Source organism: Pristis pectinata, chromosome 29 (assembly GCF_009764475.1).
Source record: "Pristis pectinata isolate sPriPec2 chromosome 29, sPriPec2.1.pri, whole genome shotgun sequence".
NCBI classification, from domain to species: domain Eukaryota; kingdom Metazoa; phylum Chordata; class Chondrichthyes; order Rhinopristiformes; family Pristidae; genus Pristis; species Pristis pectinata.
Window position 1 is genome coordinate 21752214 of NC_067433.1, and position 24062 is coordinate 21776275.

The 24062-nt window shown below is 44.0% G+C and overlaps 1 protein-coding gene across 9 annotated transcripts in view; it reads right to left on the bottom strand.

Moving 5' to 3' along the window:
- LOC127584184 (NACHT, LRR and PYD domains-containing protein 3-like) overlaps positions 1–24062 on the bottom strand; it is a 55015-nt gene that overhangs the window by 14634 nt on the left and 16319 nt on the right. For 7 of the 9 annotated variants that reach the window (XR_007958361.1, XR_007958360.1, XR_007958359.1 and 4 more), the window contains exons 2-11: positions 21557–21649; positions 19355–19521; positions 13161–13332; positions 13005–13070; positions 6613–8335; positions 5246–5332; positions 4988–5158; positions 3353–3523; positions 2450–2617; positions 2184–2287 (exon numbers count right to left, since the gene is read on the bottom strand). Coding sequence is in view for 5 of the 9 variants with exons in the window: in XM_052040768.1 (XP_051896728.1) it covers positions 2200–2287; positions 2450–2617; positions 3353–3523; positions 4988–5158; positions 5246–5332; positions 6613–8335; positions 13005–13070; positions 13161–13332; positions 19355–19521; positions 21557–21617 (2874 nt within the window). In the remaining 4 variants the exon portion in view is untranslated. Of the gene's footprint in view, positions 1–5; positions 541–2183; positions 2288–2449; positions 2618–3352; positions 3524–4987; positions 5159–5245; positions 5333–6612; positions 8336–13004; positions 13071–13160; positions 13333–16800; positions 16984–19354; positions 19522–21556; positions 21650–24062 lie in introns of those variants that run through there. The other 2 variants (XM_052040767.1, XM_052040769.1) reach the window with 2 other exon arrangements.

Genomic DNA, 24062 nt, shown 5'->3' on the forward strand with positions numbered 1-24062 from the left:
CTGGGTATTTCAGAAGCCGATCAAGGTCCACCAACTCATTTTGAGAGGCCTCCGTTAAGATAAGTTGGTAATAGACCCTCGGTATAATATAGGTCTTCAGCAGTTCGATTTTCTGAATTGGTTTCAATTTCGCCCTCCGCAGGGCGTCGAACCAGTGCTTCAACCTGTCGGAGATGTGGGATAGCCAATGAGACTCTGGCTCATATCTCCGGGCGATGTCTGGCGGTCAAGAACATTCGCATAAAAAGACATAACAAGATCCTCGAAAGACTACGGTCGAAGGCGGAACAATATCAGTGGGTTCCTTATATGGAACCGCATTTGAGGAGTGAAGACGGCTTGCTATGGAAACCAGATATTATTCTGGTTAAAGGTGATCGAGCAGCTGTGGTTGATGTTACCATTCGTTATAACAATCAATCAACCTCAAGAGCCTGGGCCGAAAAAAGGAACAAATATCGGCATCTGACGGCACAAATAAAGGAACTGACTAAGACCAAGATCGTCGAGTATTTCGGTTTTGTTATCGGTGCTCGAGGTCTATGGGAGAAGGACAATAACACCTTGTTCAGCTTTCTGGGTATTCAGAAATATAAGACATTTGCGGAAGACACTTGTAGCCTTGCGATACGATTAACTATTGATCTCTTGCAAGTGTTCATGGATTATTGATATATACTTTGTATATATGTAATTATTTGTATATGTGCTTGTACCCCATTTGAAATTGAAATAAAGTTCGAAAGAACCTTGCCCCCGCGCCCCATGCGCTTGGCCTTATAGTCAGGTAGCTAGCGCGGTCTATATTGTAAAGCTCCGTTTCAATTGATGGGTGAACAATCCTTATTTCGGCATTTAAATTCTTGCCGCTGACAAATATAACTGCCTTCCATCTAGGCGGTTTAGTTCCCTTATAATTAGGGTGGGACCCGATCTCGTTGTCGGAAACATCTGTGGACGCGACACGTTAAACCGCGAAAAAGGCACCTAATTAACCTTATGGTTAATGTGTTCCAGAAATGGTTTTGTGGCTAAATTTGCAGATGACACCAAGATAGGGGGAGGAGTAGGGAGTATTGAAGAGATAGGAAGGTTGCAGAGGGACCTAGACAGTTTAGGAGAATGGGCAAGCAAATGGCAGATGAGATTCAATGTTGAGAAATGTGCAGTTGTACATCTTGGAAGCAGAAATAAGTGGGCAGATTATTATCTAGGAGGAGAGAAAATCCAAAGCACGGAAGTACAAAGGGACTTGAGGGTACTCGTGCAGGATACCTTAAAGGTTAACCACCAGGTCGGATCGGTGGTAAAGAAAGCGAATGTTATGTTGGCATTCATTTTGAGAGCTATGTTTAAAAGTAAGGAAGTGTTGATGAGGCTCTACAGGGCACTAGTGAGGCCTCATTTGGAATATTGTGCGCAGTTTTGGGCCCCACATCTTAGGAAGGATGTGCTGACGTTGGAGAGGGTTCAGAGGAGATTTACGAGGATGATTCCAGGAATGAAAGGGCTTACGTATGAGGAGCGTTTGTCGGCTCTTGGACTGTACTCACTGGAGTACAGAAGAATGAGAGGTGACCTCATAGCGACATTTAAAATATTGATAGGAAAGGACAGAGTGGATGTGGCTAGGCTGTTTCCCTTGGTGGGTGAGTCCAGGACCAGAGGGCACAATCTTAGAATTAGGGGGTAGAGTTTCAAAACAGAGATGAGGAAAAATTTCTTTAGCCAGAGGGTGGTGAATTTGTGGAACTCCTTGCCACGTACAGCAGTGAAGGCCAGATCAGTGGGGGCGTTCAAGGAGGAGATAGATAGATAGATATATAAATAGTCAGGATAACAATGGATATGGGGATAAGGCCGGAAATTGGGATTAGAATAGTTTTTTTTTCTTTCTTTCCCCCATTCCTCATTTCTATTTTCCCTTTCCTTGGAGCAGACTTGATGGGCCGAATGGCCTGCTTCTGCTCCCTTGTCTTGTGATCAAGACCTAGAGATCTGACAGTAGTGCCTGGGGGCCAGCTGGTTCAGTCACATGGCAGCTGGCCAGACTTTGACAACACAATGAGAGGGGCTACATTCAGGTGGAGCTGGAAACAGTCACAGGGCAATTTGTTCTGAAACTTACAGCTCAGCTAAAGGAGAGGGCAGGAAATCATCGCAAAATATTATGAGTGTAATACCTCCATAATGAGATATTCACACCATCACCCGCAGTCCAGGTCTGGATTCTTGCAGAGACTCCAATTCCTTCCTCCTAGTTGAAGTGAACTGATTTTCCTCCAACCTGAAACAGTTTGAAGAATAAAGAGGAAATGAATAGATTACACAACAGTGTCAATAACAGGGGACTGGGGTTAATATTTCAACAACACTTACGGATAAATATCACCAGAAAAGCCCACAGATCCACTAATATTTTAATCACATTAAACATTAGCGCACTCACCCGATTCGTTCCAGATTCGGGAGGATCCATATGAGGCGGCAGAGAGCGGGGGCAGACTGGTCTGTGAAGGAATTTGATCTCAGGTCCAGACTTGTCAGTGAGCTGTTTGCACTGAGACCGGAGACAAGATCCTCGGTGCAAGAATCCGTGAGACCAACACGCCATAGTCTGTGTATAAGGAGGAAAGACAGAGAGACGGAGATAAGATAAAAACAGGAAGCAGGGAATCCTCTATAATTTGTTTATCAGACCAACACTATTAATGGGACTGATCTTCTTCTGCCCTCCGGGAACTCCCGGCTGCCTGCCATGCAATCGTGTTGTTCCTTCCAGCGTGGGGTTTAGGTCATTCTTCACGAGGAGACAGTTTCCAGCTGTCTGCCAGCCAAGGGTGTGCACTGGCAGAAGCCTTTTAGCAGCTGGTGAGACCCGGCCCAGGCTCATTCCTGTCATTGAAATTGAATGGCTGTAAATATCTTACACTGGAATTTGAGCAGGAACTATTAGTACTATTCTAACATTGAAAGTTTCTCTCACATTGGAAAGAATGGTAAACCTGTTTGTACTGTAGGAACTCCAGTGAAAGTTCCGGCAGCGCTCCTGCCCACTAAACTCACGGAATGTGCTGGGATAAAGCTACAGCTGACCCTGCAGTAGATTTTCCTGCCTTTGAGCTGGGGAATCCAATGTTGTCTGCACAGCTCCATGGATACTCCACAGTGGGGCGAACTGGCAATCCATGCTACAGAGCAGAAGATGGCTCTGCAAGGGGATGCTAGTCCCAGCGATGGACTTCCGGACTTGTGCAAGAAACAACGTGTGCCACAGAAGTGTTAGTGCCCGGGTATTTAGTGTCAGACACCCTGCAATTATAAACACAGTCTCTCAGAGTCTGGTACTTACCGAAGATCCTGCAGTTGACAGACTGCGTTCTTCAGAGCCGAGGACAGCAGCTTCACTCCTGAATCTCCCATGTGATTTTCACTCAAGTGCAGGCGTGTCAAAGTGCAGTTTGTCTTGAGAATGGACGAGAGATCTTCGGCACAAGAGGCTGTGAGACCAGTAGCCCAAAGACTACGGGTCGGAGAGATGAAATGGAGGGCAGTAAAAGACAAACAAATTTTCTTTTCCACTGAAACTCGTGTTTAAGGTGTAATTAATGAGAATAAACATTAGCATTAACGAAAGGACAGACCCATCAGTGAGTGGTACGTACTGAGCGGAGGAAGGATCCTTGACACAAGCTGCAAAACCAACTGTCCACAAACAGAGAGAGGAAGGAGTCAACTCACAGGAAAACCCAGTGCTTATTAATACTCACAATGTTGCTCAGTATTTACTGCCAACAGATTTACTACTGACTGGGTGGTTCTGCATCAGTGACAGGCTATGGAAATACTCCTCCACAAAGCTTCCGGCCTAACCTAGTGGAAGATGCGCACTTGCATGAATACTACACAGCCTGAACTATTCTGTGACCTGCCACAATCTGAGGCCCTGTGCTGCCCCTCCACCCCCATCCAGATAACCTTCGGCACATTTTATAAATTAAGGACAAGAGTTGAACATGTATTTAGATGACGAAAATGAATACTATTCTCTATTTATTATGGAGAAGGACATCTTAGTTGGAGAATTCAGGTAATACTGAAACTCTAGAATGAAAAACATTTACATATTTTTTTTTGAAGTTAGATGATGTCTTCGCAGTCTTGAATTGAATTCAAAGTCGGAAGGGATGTATTCTAGGCCACTATGGGAGGAAAGGGAGGCTTTTGATTGGAGTCACATTTTAAAATAATTCTGACCACAGGTGATGAGCCAGGTGATTAGGGACAGCAAATCTGGTGCCTTTAAGGCAGCTAATTACAGGCTGATAAGTCCAATGACAATGGTAGGGAAGTTATTGAAAAAAATCTTGAGGGGAAGGAATAACCTGCACTTGAAGGAGCAGGGATTAGACAATGTTACACTGCCTATCCCTCATAAAGGGAGAAAATATCTGACTTAGTTGATGGAATTTTACAAAGGCCAAATTAAGTGTGTGATAAAGGGTAGTATGGTTGATCCAGTCAACGTGGTCTGCAAGGCCTTTCACCAGGTCTCACATAAGATTCTGGTCCAAAATGTAAGATGGAACAGAGCAAGATAAAATTGGCAATTCAGATCCAAAGGCGACTGGCTGATAACGGTAGAGGGTTGCTTTTGCGAATGGAGGCTTATCACTGGACCGAAGAGTTCAGTAGTTTCCTATCGTTGCTGTGTACCTAAATGGGCACTGAATAAAGACAGCCCTAATCTGCTTTCAGACATGACTCCTATGCCCCAATTCTACACCAGACCCGCTCCCCAGACATATGTCGTGGCTGAATCAATCAAGCTGTTTTGAAGACTTTTTGCCTGTTTCAGATGAAGACGTGACCTGACCTCAGAGAGCCCAGAGCAAGAGTGTATCGATCAGGCTTGTGCAGCGGGAGGGGCAATAGGAGAATGATGCAACAGAGGGTCTGCCCCACTCTCTCACATTCTGAGACTCACCACAGATGTTGTATTTTACAGTTCGGATTCCTCAGAGCCCCTGACAGTGATTTCAGTCCCGAATCTTGCAGTTCATTGCCACTCAGGGACAGCTCTGTCAGCGAGCAGTTCATATTGAGGGCAGAGGTGAGATCGTCAGCACAAGAAGCTGTGAGTCCATTACTATCCAGCCTAGAGATTGAACAGGACAATGAAAAAAGGTGAGAGCGCACAAAGGAGAGAGACAGAGAGCATGATTTCTTACATCATGGTATTTACCACAGTTTCTGTATTTTACAGTCCGGGTTTTTCAGAGCTGCAGTCACCAGTTTCATTCCTGAATCTCCCAGTTCATTCTTCCTCAGGCTAAAGACAAACAGAGATCGAGTCACCTCATGGATCTGGTGTAATTTCTCTCACCTACATATCTCCAAAAGCATACAATCTCAGGAAAATTTGAACAAGATTTTCCTGCCACTGACCGCAAATCTCACTTGCCATATCCCAATGATATATTTCGCATGTACAGATCAGGGTATGGCTCATACAGTAAATGATAGGGCTCTGGGGCATATTATGGAACAAGGACACCTTCATGTACAAACCCAAGGATCTCTGGAAGTGGCAGCAGAGGTAGGTGAGGTGATGTAGAAATCAGGACACAATGTCACAATACAACTTGATGGAACTTTGGTTATCCCACAACTGGAGTGCTGATCATGCTACAGGAAGGACATAATTACACTGGAGAGGGTGCAGAGGAGATTAAACAGGATGTTGCCTGGGATGAAGTGTTTCCTTTATGAGGAGGGACTGGACAGGCCTGGTTTGTTTTCTCTTGGAGCAGAAAGGCTGGTTCGGCGGTGGGGGGGGGGGGTTGGTGGAGGAAAGGGAGAGAGATTGGGGAAGGGTTGCTGACTGAAAATGCACAAGTAGGGCAGATCACGAAAAATTTTCCCCCACAGTAGCAATGTTAAATTCCAAAAAGGGCATAGGTGTTCAGTGGCAGAATGTTGAAGGGGATCAAAGGAGAACAATTTTCAACCCAGAGGAGCCAAAATCCAGAACACACTACCTGAAGGGGTGTTAGAGGTATGTGTAATCCTTCTCAAGCAGGTGAATTGCCAGGGCATGGAAGGCTACGGACAGGATCTGGTAATGTGGCTCAGTATAGATGGGTATTTGATAGTCCATATGGACACAATGGGCTGAAGGATTACAGGGATTTCCAAACTGCACTGCTCCGGTTTACCCAGAAGCTGGCTGCTGTGTGCAAGACCCACAGCTGTGTGTCTGTGCTTCTGGCAATGCAGCAGAATGGAAACACTTACTGGCAGATTTTACTGACTGACCATTGGCAACCATCAGTGCAGGGCTTGAATCCAAGGCAGTGTGAGGCAGGCAAGTGTCAGGTGATTGGATTGGAGAGCGTAAAGGGCTGTGACTTGTCTCAGTTAAGGTAGTCTCAACCCTGTGAGAAAGCTTAGCTCTCCCAATGACAGATGATTGCCCGGAGCTGTACTCTGTCATTCATTGCTCAATGTTTTTATATATGCAGAGAATCTACTTCTGCATATGGTTTTTAACCAAACATTTTTGATCATTTAAAAGAAGCAAATTAATAACTTAGATAAATTAAAAGTTACCCCAATTCCTGGCACTTGTGCAGCCCAGGTGTCAGTCGCTGGAGTCCTTCACACTGAATATAACAGCTCTGCAGATCAAGGTGTTTAATTGTGTCACATAGACCGATGACATGAGACAGGACGGCACAGTCAATTGGTGTCAGTCGCAATCCACAAAAAGAAAGTGTCTCCACAGATCCCAGTGTGGTCTGAGCCAGTCCACGGTTCTGAGACTCAAACAGGTAGTGCAATGTGTTCAGGAGCCTCCTTTTAGTTCCTTTTCCAATCTGGAGTTTGACCTCCTCCTTCACCCAGTCAATCACTCCGCAGGTTGTTTGATGAGGAAATGGACCCAGAAACTCCTCCAGGGGCCTAGCTGACCCTGGGAATGAGAGACCAGCAATAAAACGGAGAAAAACCTCAAATCGCCCATCCATGCTCTGGGTTTCAGTGAGGAGTTTCAGGATAATCTCAGGATCTGGATTCAGGAATTGTGCAAGTGCGGCGACAAACTCTTGGATGGTGAGGTGTGTGAATGTGTACACGTAGCCCTGCGCTGAATCCTCCTTCTCTAAAAGTTCCATAAGAAACGCAGATAGGAACTGGGAAGACTGAAGATTGAACTTGATCAAATCTTCATCGTTAAAAATAATATTCTTCTCGGACACTCCTGTGTAGGCCATCTGACCAACCCTCAGTAACACATCACGGGGGCTTTCAATCTCACGGCCGTGGTTTTTCAGGATGTTGTAAACATAGTAGGAATATAGTTGGGTGATGGTCTTGGGAACTTGCTGCGGATCCCTGTTTTTTTTGGTGAAGAAGGGGCCGAGTGACAGACTGATGATCCAGCAGTAAGAGGGGTTGTAGCTCATGGTGTACAGGATCTCGTTCTCCTCCACGTGTTTGAAAACAGCTGCTGCCACCGTCTGATCTTCAAAAAACCTGTAGAAATATTTCTTCCGTTCCTCACCAACAAATCCCAGGATTTCAGCCCAGACACTGATCTCCGCCTTTTCCAATAAATCTAACGCAGTGGGGCGGGTGGTCACCAGCACTGAACACCCTGGGAGCAGCTTGTGCTGGATTAAACTGTACACAATGTCAGACACTTCACACCACCACTCGGGATCTGGGCACATGTGCTGAGGTTCTGTGTCTCTCCGACTGTCAGCAAAATCAATTCTGTGCTTGAATTCATCCAAACCATCGAATATAAACAGCAATCCCTCTGGGTTCTTCCAGACCTCTCTCAAGATATTCTCAAAGTAAGGATACTGATGCAGAATCAGTTCCCTCAGGTTTATTCTACAGTTAATGGTGTTCAACTCCCGGAATTTGAAACTGAAGACAAACTGGAAGTGCTGGTATATTTTCCCCACTGCCCAGTCATAAACAATCTTTTGCACCATAGTTGTTTTCCCGATCCCTGGGACTCCGGCCACTGCTGCCGAATTCCCAGATTTAAATTTACTCTGAGAGAAGCTTCTCTGGAACAATTGATCAGTCCGGATTTTTTCCAGGTCTCTCCGGAGATGTTTCTCTCTCCACTCCTCATGGTCTCGGCCTCTTGCCAGCAGCTCATGTTCCACGAGTCTCCGATTTCGAACAGTGGAAATGACCGTGAGCTCAGCGTATCGATCAACCAGCTGAAAAACCTTCACCTTCTCCCTCATCAGGATCGTGTTCACTCTCAGTGCTTCAGTCTGTGTCCGCAGAGTAACCTTGTGTTTCTGTTGAACATCTTCCATGGGAACAGACAGAGAGTGGTATGAATAGGAGCTGTTTCAATATAAATATGATGCTGGAAAATTCAATTCCCTGCATGCTGGCCAAGGTTCAAAGAATTCATTCACCATTTCCATCGGGTCAAGTGAAACTCAATTCATGGAAATCTTAGTTGACAGATCCAAGGAAAGACACAAATCCGTACTTTTTTTAAACATAGAACAGTACAGTACAGGCACTTCAACCCAGTGCCGACCTATCGAAACCTTACTCACATTCTATCCATCCCCCTGTCTACTTCACCTCCCATAACCCTCTATCTTACTTTCATCCATGTGCCTATGTAAGAGTCTCTAAAATGACCTCATCGTATCAGCCCCTACCACCCCCGCCAGTACATACCAGGGACCCACCACTGTTAAAAAAAAACCACCTAGCTCTGAAATCCCTCTTGAACTTTCCTCCACACACCTTAAACGGGTGACCTCTAGTATTGGCCGTGACCACCCTGGGGAAAAGATGCTGGCTGTCCACTCTGCCTATGCCTCTCATAATCTTATATACCTCCATCAAGTCTCCTTTCGTCCTCCGTCTCTCCATGGAGAAAAGCCCAAACTCGCTCAGCCTCTTCTCGTAAGACATATTCTCAAATCCAGGCAGCATTCTTGTAAATCTTCTCTGCACCCTCTCCAAAGCTTGCACATCCTTCCTCGAGTGTGGCGACCAGAATTGAACACTAACCACAGTCTTATGGAGCTGCAACATTACCTCTCTGCTGTTGAACTTAATCCCCCAGCTAATGAAGGCCTGCACATCTTACGCCTTTGTAACCACCTTATCAACTTGCGTGGCAACTTTGAGGGATTTATGTACTGGAAGTCCCAGATCTCTGTTTCTCCACACTGCTATGAATCCTGTCATTAATCATGTACTCTGCCTTCCAGTTAGATCTTCCAAAGTGCATCACTTCATACTTCCCTGGATTGAAGTCCATCTGTCACTTCCCTGCCCAGCTCTGCATCTTGTCAATATCCTGTTGCAACCTACGACAACCTTCTGCACTATCTACTACACCACCAACCTGTGTGTCATCTGCTAACTTACCAACCCACCCTTCCACTTCTTCATCCAAGTCGTTTATAAAATTCACAAGAGCTGGGCTCCCAGAACAGATCCCTGCACAACACCACGAGTCACTGACCACCATGTCAATACTCCCCTTCTGCAACCACCCTCTGACTTCTGTGGGCAAGTCAATTCGAAATCCACACAGTCAATTTTCCAATGAATCCCATACCTCATGACCTTCTGGATGAGCTTACCATGGGGATCCTTGTCTAATGTCTTGCTAAGATCCATACCTACCACATCCACCACTCCACCTTCAATCTGTCTTGTCACTTCCTTGAAAAATTCAGCTCAGATGTTCTAATATAAAATTAACCGTGGAAGCCACATTGCACAGAAAGAGGTTCTGTAACCCACTGTTCACATTGACCATCAAGCACACACTCACACTAATACACTTATTCTACCCACATTCCCATCAAACCTGCCCAAATTCAGCCACTCACATGCACCATGGTGGTAATTTACTGCTGTCAGTAAACCCATCAATCCAAAATCTTTTGGGCACGAGAAGAAACCAGACCAAATAGAAGAAATCCATGTGGCACGGGGAGAACGTACAACCTGCACGCAGACAGCATCAGGTCAGGATTGAACCAGTGTGGGTGGAAAGAGGCGCTGCGTTTCCAATCCCTGAACAACTGTGCTGCCCTGACTCTACATACTGTCCTCCCTGCTCTACAGTATACACCTACCATTAGGAGCACGTTTCTCATCCTTGTCCTAAACCAAACTGCTTTAACGCGACCAGACATTGAAAATATGTGGAGGAATTAGGGTGCTGGGTATACTGGAAGATGGACAGGTTGTGAATTTACAGGTGCTTTACTGCTGCTGCAGCCTTTCGGTAGATTATCTCTGGCATTCTATGGAGTGGGACGATAGTAGTTTCGGCTAGACAGGGTACCAGTTCTTGACTTGGTTGCATTGATCTCCAGTGTACTGGGAGGAAGAAGCATTTCCACCTGAACGCGAGCTTCAGCTGAGCTCCTAATTCTACCCATTGCAAAACCCGTAGCTCCCACATCTATGGCTGAAACTGTCCATTCTCTCTATTCCAGTCTGTCACCTTCCATGCAAATCCTGCAAACTCGAGCTTGGCTCTAACTTCGTTGGCCATCACTTGCAATGAGTCCCGTTCAATCAGAAACCCATTCTTACTGGCCCAGAAATGCCTCGATGAAAAATTTCCAATTCCTTTCCAGAAACCCTCATGTCGCCTCATCATCTACCAAAACTGGCTCCAGCTGACACCCCTCCCCCATAGCCCTGGTGCTCTTCCAGTTCAGGTATTCTCCTCCTCCCACGTTTTAAGCTCCTTACCATTGGCAATCATATCTTTCAAATTCTTAGGATCTGAACTTGGACGTTCCTGCCCTAACCCCCTACACCTCTTTAGGACTTTCTTAATTGTTAGATCGGGAACATGGTCTCACAGGAGACTACAGATACTGTATACTGGAGTGTGAGTTGTTAATCCAAATATTATAAACACAGAAAGGGAGAGAATAAGAAAAGACAGATAAACATCTTGTTTCACCTCATAATTTTGGAATATTATTTCATGCAACTCTGCAAGCTCTTTACTGAAGGAAAATGTTCCTGCCAAAATGAAAAAGCAAAACTTTTTTTGATGACCTTCTAAAATGAACTGAGGTTGAGAGAGAGGTGTTGGGGACCTCGATATTTTATTCCACTGGAAGACAGTCCTGTAGTCCAAGGGTAGCCCAATGTCATAAATGAAATTTCCACCATTAGTGGAAGATAGCTCACCAAGTAATTAAGAAATACTTGATTCTCAGGAGCAAGAGGTTTTTACCTCTCACAAATGCTAATTGAGCAATAATTGCTTACCTACATTGGAGATACATAACACTGAGTGAAAGAGAAGATGAGTGTTCTCGTGGACAATGGGAAAATGGAGTGGTGGGGATTAGACTGGCTCAATTCTTGCCAGAATTGGTTTACTTGTGCAATGTGGACTCCACCAGACTCAGAAATTAAAAAAATATTTTATCAATTCTACCATACTTCGATGAATCTGATTTCTCGATTTTTGTACCACATATTCACAAGTTTGAATTATAAACCTAATTCCCACCAACTGGTGAAATATATGAACAATCAAGTGTCCCACAGATTCACTTGGGCCTATTTACTGTGGGATACGTCTGGAAAAAGAAACATTTCCATTGGTTGTTGTAATGGGTCCAAAATGAACCTGAATGGAAGGAGTATTAGAATCAGAGTTATACAGCGCAGAAACAGACCCTTCAGCCCAAGTCATCCTTGCCGACTAAAGTGCCTTCCTGAACTAGTCAAATTTTCCTGCGTTTGGTCCATATCCCTCTAAACCTTTCCTATCGACATACATGTCCAAATGTCTTTTAACGTTCTAATTTAACCTACATCCACCACTTCCTCCGGCAGTACATTCCATATTCCCACCACCATCTTGCTTGGAGAGAGTAATGTTTAACTCTTAAGTGGAAGTCCCTAACGACACATCCACTCTGAATGTTGCCTCGTCCTTGCTTAACTGCGGGATTAATGTTCTGTTTGGCAAGTATCATTTCATCGTCTCAAAACGAACCTTACACTGATTAACAACACAATTTGTCCTACGAATTCACAACCCAATGTTGCACACCAACCCACTTCCTCAGTTCCTGACAGGAACATTTTCACTGCATGCAGAAACGCACAGTTGGATCAGGACAGGGGTTTTGCAAGAATGGAATCTCAGTATAGAAGTAATAGATCTGTAAAAAGTTGCTGCCTTTCCTGTCTGCTCATAATGGTTCACTAGAGCACATCTATTTACAAGTTTTGCAGTGCACCGTGACCCAGCCAGGTGTGCGGTTGGTTTTTGCAGTGCGTCATGACTCTCTCGGGAGTGTGTGGGGGTTGCACTGTGTGTCGGAATCCTGCCAGGTGCGTCAGGGGGTTTCCGCAGTGTATCGGCACTGTGCCAGTTCTGAGAAACATTTCACAGTGTATATGGGCCTGCCAGATATGAGAGGGATTTCACAATCTCTGGCCCAGCCAGGTCTGTGAGTGGTTTTACAGTGTGTTAGGGCACTGCCAGGGGTGTCTGGAATTTCACAGTCCATTAAGTCCCCACCTGGTACGTGAGGAATTTCACAGTGTATTTGGATCCCGGCAGGAATATATGTGGACTCCCCATGCATCCGGATGTTGACAGAGGTTTGGAGGATTTCAGTGAATGTGGAAGTTCACATCACACAGTGGGACCAATACAGGTGTGGATGAAGTTTCACAGTGCATCAGGACCCTGCCAGATCCATAGCCTCATCAATTCAACTAACAGATGAAATAATTCCCCAAAATATCTGCAAGGCAGATGAGAAATTGGATACATTATCTTGACAGTTCACAGGCTGATTGTGATTGACAATGAATTCCAAGAGAACGCCATCATGCTCTTTTGCCTGTGACCTTCTCATTTCCAGATTCCACCTAGTTCTGAACAAACGTGTGTTAAAGTTTTAGATTTCAAGAAGTAATTTGTGTGAAATCTGCATTTCATATCTTACCTTTCAATTGAGTAGGTAATTCAAATGAAGTTCGGGCCATGTTCATGTTTGCAAATTGATCAGAACCTGTATAAATCAGTAAGATTTCAGGAAACCAGATCAACTAACGTTATCATTAAATATGATGTTGTAATATCTGTCTTTATTTTACCGTACCGAATTCCTGGATTTCTTTCAGTATTGTGTCCAGCTTTGGTAACACATTTCGCATCTTCACGAATGATTGCCACATCACCCTCCGGGCCCGGGAACCTTTCCCTGACACCAGATTGAGGAAGAGTATGGAACTGTCTGTCTGCTTCCCCTTCTGTGCGAGGTCAATGATGTTCTACAAAGGAAAGTAATGAAAAAATTGAGGAGTGGCTTGCCAGATATGGCGAACATGAGAAGTCGTGCTGTCAGTAGAGCTGCTACCACATAGCTCCAACAACCCTGAATGTTCTTCCTGTGACCTGCTGAGCTTTCTCTGGATGCTCCCATTTCCCAAAGACATGCAGGTTGATAGGTTTATTACCACTGTAAATTTCCCCAGGTGTATAGGTAAACGGCATACAATTTTTTTGGGGGGGGGGGCACAAGGGTTGACTCTAAGGAGAATAAAATGGGTCACTGTAACGTTAGCATCAGTAGGAGTTTATGGTCATGTTTGTGAAAGACACGTTTCTGTGCTATGACTGTATACCTTCAGGAAATACCTGTTCAGTGATGAGACAAATTGTTTCAAGCTCAAGAGCATTCACTGGGCAACTACTTCCACAAATCTATAATTCTGTTGATTCTATCATTAACAGCAAAAAAGAATATCTAAAACAAACTACAAATCAGAGCATTGCTGTAGCAGAATGAAGAATCACTGACACTTCAATAGCTTTAATGCGATTACTTTCACAATTTCAAATGATATACCAGATTACTGACATGACCCACCAATGAAAATAAAAACACTGCAGATGATGAAAATCTGAAAATATAAAATGCTGTGAAAGCTCAACCAATCAGACAGCATACATACAGAGATTGTATTTCAAGTCAATGACCTTCAACCAGAAAAGAACCACGCGTTCTTGTGTTATGAACATGATGCAATTGTTTCCCACACTTGCAACATTTACGATTTGCATTGAAAAGCAAAATTAAGCAAATCGAACATCTAATGGCTTGGAATGGATGAGAACTTTTAAGAGCAGGTTACAGCTTGAACAAAGAAATCACCATCAGATTAACACATTAATTTCTGCTAATTTAAAATAGTCAGATGCCACAGCCAATTACAAGGATGAGCATACATTCCCTTAAATCATTTGTCCGTGGTGACTGATCTGCCAGACATTTTTCTCACAAACCGTAGCAACCTGGACCAGGTATTCAGTGAGGGGATTTTGTACAGACAGGATCTCCATCAATATCACTAATGTGCAGAGAAAAGCCTTCAGAACTTCTCAGGAATAATCAGATAGAAAAGATCCAAGAGAAACACAGGGAGACCCGCAGATGGCACCAAGGACTGGAGGGGTTGCACGGGAATGGAAATGGTTCAGGAAATGGATTTCAGATCATGTGCCCCAAGGCATCATAAATATCGTGGCAGAGAGAAGGACATAATCAGTAATACTCATCACCAAAGGCATAGGCAGGCATCACAGGCAAGGCAAGCATTTTGTTGTCCATCCATATTCACCCCTTGAGGTGATGCTGGATATTGAAGAGACTTTTCTTGCCTGCTACAATTTCTTGTGAAGAAAAATAACACGAACATGGCAACAGTATCAGGACAGTTGTCATGGAGGACTTTAACTTGCACATAGATTGGGTGAATCAAATTGGTTGCCAACTCTGGTTGGCAATCAGTGGAGAGCGGAGTGCCGCAGGGGTCAGTGCTGGGCCCGCTAGTGCTGGTTCATGATATACATTAACGACTTGGAAGAGGGGAAAGAGTGTGGCGACATCCAAGTCTGCTGATGACACTAAATTGAGTGGAAATTGTGCGGAAATTGTGCAGAGGATGCGGAGAGTCTGCGGAGAGATATAGAAAGGTTAAGTGAGTGGACAAAGGGCTGGCAGATTGAGTACAACGTTGGTAAATGAGAGTTTGTCCACCTTAGAAGAAAAAAAGATCAGATTATTATTTAAATGGTGAAAGACTGCAGCACACTGCTGTGCAAAGCGACATTGGAGTGCTTGTGCATGAATCGCAAGCTTAGTTTGCAGGTGCAACAAGTTATCAAGAAGGCAAATGGAACGTTGGCCTTCATTACTGGAGGGATTGAATGTAAGAGCAGGGAGGTTATGCTGCAACTGGACAGGGTACTGGTGAGGCCGCACCTGGAGTACTGCCTGCAGTTCTGATCTGCTTACTTGAAGAAAGATATACTGGCTTTGGAGGTGGTGCAGAGGAGGTTCACCAGGTTGATTCTGGAGAGGAGAGGTTAGCCTATGAGGTCAGATTGAGTTGCCTGGGACTATACTTGCTGCAATTCAGAAGAATGAGAGGGGATCTTAAATAAAGTTACAAAAGGGATAGATAAGGTAAAGGCAGGAAAATTGTTTCCAATGGTAGGTGAGACTAGAAATGGGGGACATCGCCTCAAGTTTCAGGAGAGTAGATTTAGGAAGGAGATGAGGAGAAACTGCTTTTCCCCAGAGAGTAGTGAATCTGTGGAAATCTCTGCCGAGGCAAGCAGTAGTGACTACCTCATTAAATATATTGAAGACACGGTTCGATGGATTTTTTGCATAGTACGGTAATTAAGAGTTATTCGAAAAGGGAGATAGGTGGTACTGAGTCCACGACCAGATCAATCATAATCGTATTGAATGGCAGAGCAGGTTCGACAGGCCAGATGGTCTATTCCTGCTCCTATTTCTTATGTAACAGTAGGCCATTCAATTCCTGGTGCCTGCTTCGACATTCAAAACAAATGGTCGATCACCTCAATAACTCCATTCCCCTTGATACCTAAACATCGACTGATCACGGAATCAGTGAATGGACATCCAGAGAAGGAAACAATTCCAAATTCTGGTGAAGTTACACCCATAAAGCTGTTGGACAGGAGGATCCAAGAGTACGATGTGCAGAGGTAACGAAGGATAAACGTTACATTTCCAAGTCGAAAAGTGTGAAACTAGAGGGGAAGCTGCAGCAGCTGATGATCCATTCACCTGCTGCCTTTATCAGTCTGAATTATACGGCACCAGGGTTGGCAAGTTACAATGTGAGCAAAATATGTTGCATATAGAATACACTGCAACTACCCTGTGTTGGTGATGAAAGTAGTGCATGTTCAAGGTAGATGATAGGGTACCGACTAAGCAAACTGCTTTTAGTGAATTGTGTGAAGCATCTTCAGCCTTGTTGGAGCAGCACTCATCCAAGCAAGTATTGGGTTTCAGACCCCTCTCCTGACCTCTCATTCGCGGATGGTTAAAGACATTGGTGTTTGAGGCGAATCACTCTCCACAGAACCCACGGCCTTTCAGCAGTTATGCCCCAAGACTGGCATGATTGACCTTGAACGGTAACATTTCCCTTCGTGTGAGGTAGGATTCCAACCATTTCACCATGAGGTGACCATGAACTTCGATGGAATATTGCCTTGCTGCCAAGACCAGTAATCTCTGAGTATCACTATATTTGAACCAAGGCCTGGTTCTCCTGGAGAGTGATGGCCTTGGCAAAACCCCAAAATCAGGCACCGTTTCATTGGTTATTACAAGTGCCACCTGACGGAACTTACGATAATACTTTCCATTACTTTGCTGATAATTAACAATGCACGGAAGCAGTGATAATTACCCAGATTTGCAGGTTGGATTTGCCGCGATCAGGACAAGCCTGTCTAATTTTCCACATTGTTAGGCAGATGCCAATGTTTTAGTTGTATTGGAACAGCTTGGTAAGAGGTACATCTGGTTCTGGATCAATAGCTGCAAAGGTGGATGAGGCTGTGGTTCGTTGCGGGGAAAGCAGGAAGTTAAGCTATTGGAAAAATAATTACATTTTAAACTGAAGTTCAAGTTCCAGCACCATTGTAAATAAGTGAAAAGGGGTGATAGCTTAACGGCCCCTGTGTGCATTGGGAGAGACAGCAAAGAACTGGTAAATATGAAGATTCAGAGAAAGCATGTTGGGAGGCACCCGGGGAAGTGAAAGTTATCCAGTCCAGGATAGCACAGAGAAAACTCGCAGCTCAGTAGGAGATGGCGGGGCAAGATATGGCCACAGATAATATAATGAACCTGAAGGCATGCATTTATTGTGTGATGATGATTCTATGGGACACAGAGTTCAGCTCGAGGTTGTACGCTGAGCCTCTTTCTGTCAGGCAATGGATTCCTTGGGCTGGAACCATGATGCCATCAGCTGCAACTTTTGATGGGGCAATTAGATGCAATTGCATCTGGTTTCCAGTGGTTAGTTGTCAGAAAATGGGGAGCAACCTTTTATACCAGAAATTCAGGGTCAAGAAATTTCAGACTTACCATGATATTCTGAAAATTTGAAACTATCCACTAAATTCCTTGCATTCTCAAATGTTAAGAATTACAGTTAAGAAAGGGATTTGAGAATTTAAATTCCATGGTTGATGTGAGGTCTTAGACTATGAAATATTAGAGTAAAAATATGTTGAGATACGATTCCCATAATTTGGTCAGAGGGCAATAATTTAAGTATGCATGACATACTAATGGTTGTGTTCATTAAATCAACAGTGGAATACACGTAGAATTACTCATTGCCATTGAGTAGCTAATTTTCCAATTTTGGATACCCCAATATGCAATTCTTGTTGCCTCATTAGAAGAAGAATGTGGAGGCTACGGAGAGGGCACAGAAGAGGTTTACAAGGAGGTTGCCTGGATTATAGGGTAAGAGCTACAAGGAGATGCTGGAAAACTTGGGTTGTTTTCTCTGGAGCGGCAGAGACTGAGGGGAAACTAGTCAAACATTATAAAATTACGAGAGGCAATGACAGAGTAGACAGTCAGTATCTCTTTCCCCAGGCTCTAAGTGCCTAATACCTGACGGCATACATTGAAGCTGAGGGACGGAAAGTTCAAAGGAGATGTGCGGGGGGATTTTTTAAAAAAATATACACAGAATGCCGAGTGCCTGGAATGAACTGCCAGGGGTGTTGGGGAGGCAGATACAATAGAGGAGTTTAACAGGCTCTTAAATAGGCACATGAAAGTACAGAGAATAGAGGTATATGGACCATGTGCAGATAGAAGGGATTAGGTGTCTTTAGCTTAATTAGTTTGGCACAACATTGTGGGCCGAAGGGCCTGTTCCTTTGCTGTTCTACGTTCAGTCATGTTCGGAAATGTCAGGATTCTGTAGTGTTGATGAGTTGGTGTGTGTGCTTACGTGGTTCACATGAATGTCTACCCGTGCTGCAATTCTATCCTGTGGGTCATCATTTCATCTGCAGCTGTTCAGCTCCAGATCTCTTCCACCAATCCCTTAATGACTTCCTCTTGTTTCCCTGACCTAACGACAATGGTAAAACGAGGATGATGTTGAACCATGAGCTTAGAGACTGAGATACAGCCCTGCCGAATACAATGCCTCGTCAATGCTGAGCTTTGTGCTAACTGTGTCTGGTCTAGATCTGTCTCTTTCAGCACAATGGTAGTCTTTCAAATGATGGAAGATGCCCTCGATTTGAAGACTCTCTATAGCTTGTCATTGATAATCAAAGCTACCAGAGTCTAAACTTCTAATAGATTTGATTACATTAACTGTCTCCTGGAGAACTCTGTCAGCTTTGGAAAATGGTCTAATATTTTGAGGACTGCAGGGATAACTGGGCTAGTGTGCACCAGTCTTTCATAAGCTGGTACCTGGGACGGTCATCACTTTTCTTCAGCGCAAACAAAATGTTTCCTGGGCAATAGGAAATCTGCCACTTGGCTCTGTACAGGAGGCATATGTGGATCATACCCCATACGGTTCCATCCCAGAAAGAGCAGTGAACCCAGTATTCGAATGACAATGACATTATTATTCAATTTGAGTTCAGTTTGACCAATATCCTTGATGGGGTTATAATTGGATTATTAGATCTCAAACTGGCTCACTAGTCCTGCTACATAAACACAGCTCCCAAACTGCTCTGTTAAGCAACGCAGGCCTGGTAGGCACAGGTGACTCAAACTATAGTTCTTAATGCGCCCAACTCACAGGTTTTTACCCTCATGTCAAATTGGGAGACAAATTGATCAGAGATTAATGTCGCTGTTGCCGTGAACACCTCACAGAACAAAAGAGACTGACCGTGGTGTTCCTTCCCTCTGATGGCGTCAGTTCTGTGACAATAAAAGCAACTGGCTGTGTTCCTCCCACTTACCTCATGCTCTTGTCCATTGAAATGTTCCTCCTTCCTTAACATACAACTGAGACCTTCAACCTCTCCTTCAATGGCCTGTTTCAATCTCTCCCGGTAGAATTTCATCAACTGGAATAGTTGGTGATCGTCCCATTGTGCCAGGAGCTCCGAGATTGTAATCTCTTGATCTGTGAACATAATTGGAGAAACTAGAAGCACTTAGATGAAGCAGGTTGCTGGAGCCCAATCGTTTTCTCTTGTATTTAAATGTTCTTATACATTTAAGACAAAACTCCAATAGAAAAGCTGGTTGAGATGTGACTAACAAAAGTAGTTAGAGCATGTCGGGGAAAAAAAACACAATTTATGTTGCAAAAGCTTATAAACCTAAAAAAGGAAAAGATAAGCAAATGCTAATGCAGGTCTTTTTGCACGGAGGATAAACTATATGAGAACATAGGAAGTTGTAGAGAAATTAAACAAATATTTTGTGTCTGCATTCACTGAAGACAAAGAAAGCTTCCCAGAAATTGTGAAACACGATATTTTGAGCACAAATTGTGTTCAGGAAATAAAGACTATTTAAAAATATTGGTACAAGAGATTGAAAGGAGACAAATTCCAAGGAGCTAATGAGTTGCTTCCAAGGGGCTTTGAAGGATGTGGCTATTGAGATGGTGGGATGACAACCAGTGAAAGGAAGAAAACAGGGAAATATTAACTAGTTAAACTGACATCAGCAGAAAAATAAAGGCAGGAATGTATTACTGAGGAAATGGGACAGGGAACTTAGTAAACAACGATCAGAATGATCTGCAACAACTTGGACTAAAGACAAATCACATTTCATAAATTTGTTGGAATTCCATTAAGTTGCACCTTGCAGAATTGATGAGAAATAACCAGTTGATATGATGTATTTGGACTGTTAGAACGTCTTTGATAAGATACCATTCGTTAGTAAACACAGTTACCGCACATGGAGCACAGGGAGAAAATCTGACACGAATTGGGCTCAGGACAGGCGGGAGGAGGAAAGAGTTCATTTTCTGGCTGCGGTGGCTGTGCCATTTTGCACTACAGATGTTGAAATTCTACATTAATCATTGAAGCACAACATGTCTAGTTTTGCTAATCATTAATTGCTGGGAAGCAATGTGGGCTCTTCAGGAAGGTATCAACAGGGTAAGGAATACCCTTGAGTCTCGACCGAAACATTGATTGTCAATTTCACTGCATAGATGCTGCCTGGCCCACTGAGTTCCTCCAGCGCATTTGTGCATTAGTCTGGATTTCCATCATCTGCAGTCTCTTGTGTCTCCTTTATATTTTTTTCAAAGAGTATTTGAGTGTAACAGGAGAGATATTGTTCTCCAGTTGCTTTGGAGCCTGGAGACATGGCATCTGAAATATCGGGTGTGGTCTGGTATCCTTATCCAAGAGCCATACACTTGCAATTGAGGCAGACCACATTGATTTGAGACACACAGATTTATTAATGAGAGGAGATCCCATTGAAACATGCAAAAAATCCCTGTGGGGTACTGAAACATTGATGGCAGTGTTGATATTGATTCCTACTTTTCTACTATAAGTGACATTATGCACAGAAACAGAACTTCTGGCCCAAAGAATCAACACGTTTACATGAATCCAACAGCAATCTCAGAGAGAACATGAAAACTTTATTTCTTTCGGTGCCTGTTTCCTGCTGACAATCCATAATAAGTCCTTGCTTTTCCAAATGCAAGTACATCCTACCTCTCAGAATCCTCTCCAATAACTTACCCACCACTGACATTAGGGTGACTTCATCCCAGGCTTTTCCTTGCAGCAGCCTTTCTTAAATAAAGGCACAATATTGGCCACCTTCCAGTCTTCATCTTGTGGTTATTGATGATACAAAAATCTCTGCTACTGGTCCCACATTTTCTTCCCCAGATTCCCACAATACCTGATAATACACTTGATCAGGTCCCTGGGATTCATCTACTTTCATGCGTTTTAGGAGCCTCGTCACCTCTACATGACATCATTATTAACTTCCCCTAGCATTCATGTCATTCTCCCCAGTAAATACGGAGAAGAAATATTAGTTTGGGAGACAATTCTTTGATCTCTGTTTTGCTCATTCCCTCTTCCTCTGTAAACCTCAGGTATTTGCACCGGATCCAGACCCACTATCAGGACAACACTTATTACTGAACAGCAGTTTTTACAGACCTGTGCATTTCCTTGATGTGGAGATCACTGCACCCTCTGCCCTGCCGGCACCATCAGCCATGATGGTGAAAGGTGTTCACAAATTCTGGTGCTCTGCAATAAACAATATTAACAGGAGAATTAGACAATCATTGATAAAAGGAGGAAAACTTTGCCTAGTGAGCCAACACACAAAGTCTGATTCAATAGACCAGATTCTCCATGTCACACACTGTTCGAGCTCTATTTGCCTGCGGTTCACTTGGTGATTTCTGCACAAATGTCTGACTGCCGGAGGATTCCGCTTCATGGTCATGGCAGAGGAACTGCACCGTTTTCTGCTCCAGTTGTTTACTCACCAATCCGCCCATTCCCCTGGACCTCGCTGTTCATGCGGCTCTGACCAGTGCATCTGCCGAATCCACACCCTGGGCTTATGTCCAGGGGCTGGATTTTTCAGAGAACCTCTGCTGCTGGGAATCTGCACACGTCACCCCGCTAATCCCCCTTCACAAATGAAGACCCCACCACCTTTGGGGATTTCCGACACAACTTGTATAAACCCTGCACAACTCAGTCCAGCAACAACTTGATAGAGCCAGACTCACCCAGAAGCAAATCTCACAGACAAACAAATCCGACGGTGTCATCAAAATCCCTGGGTACATCCTGCCCACTGACAGGACACCCACCAGTTGTGACAGAGCAGTGGTCTACAGGCAGGCGGGAGCAGCTCTGGGAGTCCTCAGACATCGAGTGCTGACCAAGGCAATATTGAGGCACAGGCATTGACAAGTAATATTCACAACAGGTTTCAGGGAATCATGGTTTCCAGCAAGAGTTGAACATTCCATTTGCCTTCTTGATAATCTGTTACACCTGCAAACCAGCCTTTTGCGATTCATACACAAGCACTCCCAAGTCCTTCTGCACAACAGTATGCTGCAATCTTTCACTATTTCAATAATAATCTGATCTTTTTTCCTTCCAAAGTGGATGACCTTGTATTTACTAACATTGTGCTCCATCTACCAGGCTCTTGCCCACTCACTTAATCTATATATATCTTCATCCTCTGCACAATTTGTTTTTCCACTCAATTTCATGTCATCAGCAAACCATACACTCGGTCCCTTCTTCCAAATGATTACTGTATATTGTGAACAGTTGTGGGCCTAACACCGACCCCTGCGACCCCCCCCCCCCCCCCTCACTGATTGCCAAACCATTTATTCCAACTCTCCGGTTAACCAATCCTCCATCCATGCTAATACATTACCCCCAACTCAGGCACCCTTATCTCATGGAAAAAAAATATGCAGCACCTTATCAAACATCTTCTGGAAATCCAATTATACAACACCACCTGTTCCCCTTTATCTTCTGCCTTCGTTATATCCTCAGAACTCCAGTAAGTTTGTCAAACAGGACCTGCTCTTCTTGAATCCATACAATGTCTGCCCGATGAAACCACTTTTGTCCAGATGATAGCTTCAAGCATTTTCTCGACTACAGACGCTAATCTAACTGGCCGATAGTTACCTGCCTTTTGCCTGCATCCTTTCTTAAACAATGGTGTGACATTCGCTGTTTTCCAGTCTGCTGGGACCTGCCCAAAGTCCAGAGCATTTTGGTAAATTATCACAACCGCCTCCAGTATGACTTCTGCCATTTCTTTCAGTACCTTGGGATGCATTGCATTTGGACCAGGGGACTTGTATATATTTAGGTTGTTTAGTTTGTTCAGCACTACCTCTTTAGTGATTGTATTGAGGTATTTACCTCCCATTACATCCATAACATATCTTTGGCATGTTAGGCATGTCCTCCACCATGAACATCGCCACAAAATCGTCATGCAAAGCTTTGTCCGTTTGTTACCCAAATTAATTCTCCTTTCTCATCTTCCAAGGGACCTATGCTCAATTTACCCACCCTTTTCTGCTTTGTACAATTAGAAAAACTTTAACAATCTGTTTTTTTTACAAGATATGTTTATTAGTCACATGTACATCAAAACACACAGTGAAATGCATCTTTTGCGTAGTGTGTTCTGGGGGCAGCCCGCATGTGTTGCAATGCTTCTGGCACCAACATAGCGTGCCCACAACTTCCTAACCCGTACATCTTTGGAACGTGGGAGGAAACCGGAGCATCCAGAGGAAACCCACGCAGACATGGGGAGAACGTACAAGCTCCTTACAGACAGCGGCTGAATTGAACCCGGGTCACTGGCTCTGTAAAGCAGTATGCTAACCACTACACTACCGTGCCTGCCCATAATTCATCTTCCCTTTCTTTATTGTTTGCTTCGTGATTCTTTGTTGCTTTTTACAGTTTTCCCGATCTTCCAGTTTGCCACTGCTCTTGGCGACTTTGTATGCATGAGCTTTTAGTTTGATGCTTTCCCTTAATTATCCAAGGCCGGCTCTCCCCACCCTTACTGTCCTTGCTTTTAACCGGAATATACTTTTGTTGAGCACTGAAAATTCTCTCTGAAAATCTTCCACTGTTCCTCATCTTTCCC